A 3,934-nucleotide genomic window follows, 5' to 3' on the forward strand; every position below is an offset into this window, starting at 1 on the left:
ACCTCCATACTGCACCCCATCACACCAGACACCCCCTGTACCTCTATACTGCACCCCACCACACCAGACACCCCCCTGTACCTCCATACTGCACCCCACCACACTCCCCCCCTGTACCTCCATACTGTACCCCACCACACCAGACACCTCCTGTACCTCCATAGTGCACCACATCAGACACCCCCCTGTACCTCCATACTGCACCTCACCCCACACCCCCCTGTACCTCCATACTGCACCCCATCACACCAGACACCACCCTGTAACTCCATACTGCATCCCACCACACACCCCCCTGTTGTACCCAGGTGAAAAATGAAAGCAGGCCCCAGTTATTCTTGTTGAACAGCAGTGTCCTCCTCCATGGTAAAATCCCATGAACACCACTTACTCATTGTTCTCCTGATAGTAGACTCATGAACGTTGATATTATCAAGTGCCAGAGATTCCTTCAGGTCCTTTGCCGTCACCCTAGTGTTGTCCCTCATATGTTTGAGGATTGTGCTGCGTGCCTTTGCGCTGATCTTTGAAGGACGCCCGCTCCTAGGGAGAGTGGCAACCGTACTGAATTTTTTCCATTTGGAAACGATCCCTTTGACTGTGGACAGAGGCAGATCCAAGTATTTGGCAATCCTTTTGTAACCTTTACCACTCTTATGAGCTTCAACAACTTGTTTCCTGAGGTCCTCTGAGATCTCTTTGGATCGGACTACGCCAAACTTCGATGTGTGACGTTTCTTTTTATGCTGAGTAACCGGAGAGACTTGAACGAGAACAGTCTCAGTGTTCGCCAGATCTTTATCCCCAGTTGTGTCTTCTTCCCCAGAGGACACATGTTCTTCTCCTTTCCCAGATATGTCTGGTTCCATGGTGGATAAATATTCTTCTCCTTTCCCAGATAGGTCTGGTTCCATGGAGGACAAATATTCTTCTCCTTTCCCAGATAGGTCTGGTTCCATGGAAGACAAATATTCTTCTCCTTTCCCATACGTGTCTTCTTCCCCAGAGGACAAATGTTCTTCGCCTTTCCCAGATATGTCTTCTTCCCCAGAGGACACGTTTTCTTCTTTCACCCAAATGTTTTCCTGTTTGGCTGAAAATCCATCATGGCCATCTAAATTTTCATCCTCACAAGAATCAGGATTTGAGGTTTCTGTGTGGGCACCGGGTGCAGTAATGGCGGTACGGGAGGCGGATTCTCTTCCAGGAAGTATAAACATGGGAGATGCCCTCCTAGGAAACCGCCTTTTCCTCGCACTCCGCTTATTACGAAGGCCATCATTACAGACACTGCCGTCATTATCACTTTTGTCCTCCATCTTTTCAACAGCACTGTGAAATATCTCCAACGTGTAATTGGTTAAAGTTCCATCTACCAGAAAAAAGAACACACAAAGATGGAAACATTCAATGCAAACTATATGCATGTGGTGACAAACTATGGTGGAGATATGAAACCAGTCCACCCAATCAAGAAACATAAAGGATAATCTGATAATGGATGTATACTGCACCCCACCAAACCAGACACCCCCCTGTACCTCCATACTGTACCCCACCAAACCAGACACCCCCCTGTACCTCCATACTGAACCCCCCCCTCACCACACACCCCCTGTACCTCCATACTGAACCCCACCTCACCAGACACCCCCCTGTACCTCCATACTGAACCCCACCTCACCAGACACCCCCCTGTACCTCCATACTGAACCTTACCTCACCAGACATCCCCCAGTACCTCCATACTGCACCCCACCACACCAGACATCCCCTGTACCCCACCAGACATCCCCCTGTACTCCATACTGCACCCCACCACACCAGACACCCCCCCTGTACCTCCATACTGTACCCCACCACACCAGACACTCTCCTGTACCCCACCACACCAGACATCCCCCTGTACCTCCATACTGCACCCCACCACACCAGACATCCCCCTGTACTCAATACTGCACCCCATCACACACCCCCTGTACTCCATACTGTACCCCACTACACCAGACACCCCCCCTGTACCTCCATACTGTTGTAGTGTAATGTTGCAGTCTCATTCACCTATTGTCTCTTTCAAGAAGGCCAAGGTATGTTAACTATGTTCCGTATACAATTACATTTGCATACGATAATGAAATCAAACTCATGAGACTGTATATATTGGAAGTGAGTTGGTGAATAAAGTGTCATTTGTTTTACCCTTCATCAAGCTTCGGTTGATGTTGGGGGGGGGATTGAGGGGCCAGGTCACTGCATCACGTGAAATTCTGGAGACCTAAGACAGAAACACTTGGTCCAAGTATTGGGAATCTGTTACACCCGTGTACCTCCATACTGTACCCCACCACACCAGACACCCCCCTGTACCTCCATACTGCACCCCACCACACCAGACACCCCCCTGTACCTCCATACTGCACCCCACCACACCAGACACCCCCCTGTACCTCCATACTGCACCCCACCACACCAGACATCCCCCTGTACCTCCATACTGCACCCCATCACACCAGACACCACCCTGTACCTCTATACTGCACCCCATCAAACCAGACACCCCCTGTACCTCCATACTGTACCCCACCACACCAGACACCCCCCTGTACCTCCATACTGCACCCCACCACACATACCCTTGTACTCCATACTGTACCCCACCACACCAGACATCCCCCTGTACTCCATACTGTACCCCACCACACATCCCCCTGTACCTCCATACTGAACCCCACCTCACCAGACATCCCCCTGTACCTCCATACTGCACCCCACCTCACCAGACACCCCCCTGTACCTTCATACTGCACCCCACCACACCAGACACCCCCCTGTACCTCCATACTGCACCCCACCACATATCCCCCTGTACCTCCATACTGCACCCCACCACATATACCCCTGTACTCCATACTGTACCCCACCACACATCCCCCTGTACTCCATACTGTACCCCACCACACATCCCCCTGTACTCCATACTGTACCCCACCACACATCCCCCTGTACTCCATACTGTACCCCACCACATATCCCCCTGTACTCCATACTGAACCCCACCACACCAGACATCCCCCTGTACTCCATACTGCACCCCACCACATATCCCCCTGTACCTCCATACTGAACCCCACCTCACCGGACATCCCCCTGTACCTCCATACTGCACCCCACCACACATCCCCCTGTACCTCCATACTGCACCCCACCACATATCCCCCTGTACCACACCACACCAGACATCCCCCTGTACCTTCATACTGCACCCCACCTCACCAGACATCCCCTGTACCTCCATACTGAACCCCACCTCACCAGACATCCCCTGTACCTCCATACTGCACCCCACCTCACCAGACACCCCCCAGTACCTCCATACTGAACCCCACCAAACCAGACACCCCCCTGTACCTTCATACTGCACCCCACCACACCAGACACCCCCCTGTACCTCCATACTGCACCCCACCACATATCCCCCTGTACCTCCATACTGCACCCCACCACATATCCCCCTGTACCTCCATACTGAACCCCACCTCACCGGACATCCCCCTGTACCTCCATACTGCACCCCACCACACATCCCCCTGTACCTCCATACTGCACCCCACCACATATCCCCCTGTACCACACCACACCAGACATCCCCCTGTACCTTCATACTGAACCCCACCTCACCAGACATCCCCTGTACCTCCATACTGCACCCCACCTCACCAGACACCCCCTGTACCTCCGTACTGCACCCCACCACACCAGACACCCCCTGTACCTCCATACTGAACCCCACCACACCAGACACCCCCCTGTACCTTCATACTGCACCCCACCACATATACCCCTGTACCTCCATACTGAACCCCACCTCACCAGACACCCCCCTGTACTCCATACTGTACCCCATCACACCAGACACCCCCTGTACTCCATACTG

The 3,934-nt window shown here is 52.7% G+C and overlaps 1 protein-coding gene across 1 annotated transcript in view; it reads right to left on the reverse strand.

Moving 5' to 3' along the window:
- Window positions 1-316: 316 nt before the first annotated feature.
- The window catches only part of LOC309562830 (uncharacterized protein), a 3,810-nt gene continuing 192 nt past the window's right edge, over window positions 317-3,934 (reverse strand). Inside the window, exon 2 of the mRNA XM_082267144.1 lies at window positions 317-1,372. Within this exon, the coding sequence (XP_082123270.1) occupies window positions 333-1,319 (987 nt within the window). The 5' untranslated portion in view covers window positions 1,320-1,372 and the 3' untranslated portion in view covers window positions 317-332. The remainder of the gene's footprint in view (window positions 1,373-3,934) is intronic.

This window comes from Pelophylax lessonae (genome assembly GCF_965119305.1).
Source record: "Pelophylax lessonae genome assembly, chromosome: 9".
Lineage (NCBI taxonomy): Eukaryota > Metazoa > Chordata > Amphibia > Anura > Ranidae > Pelophylax > Pelophylax lessonae.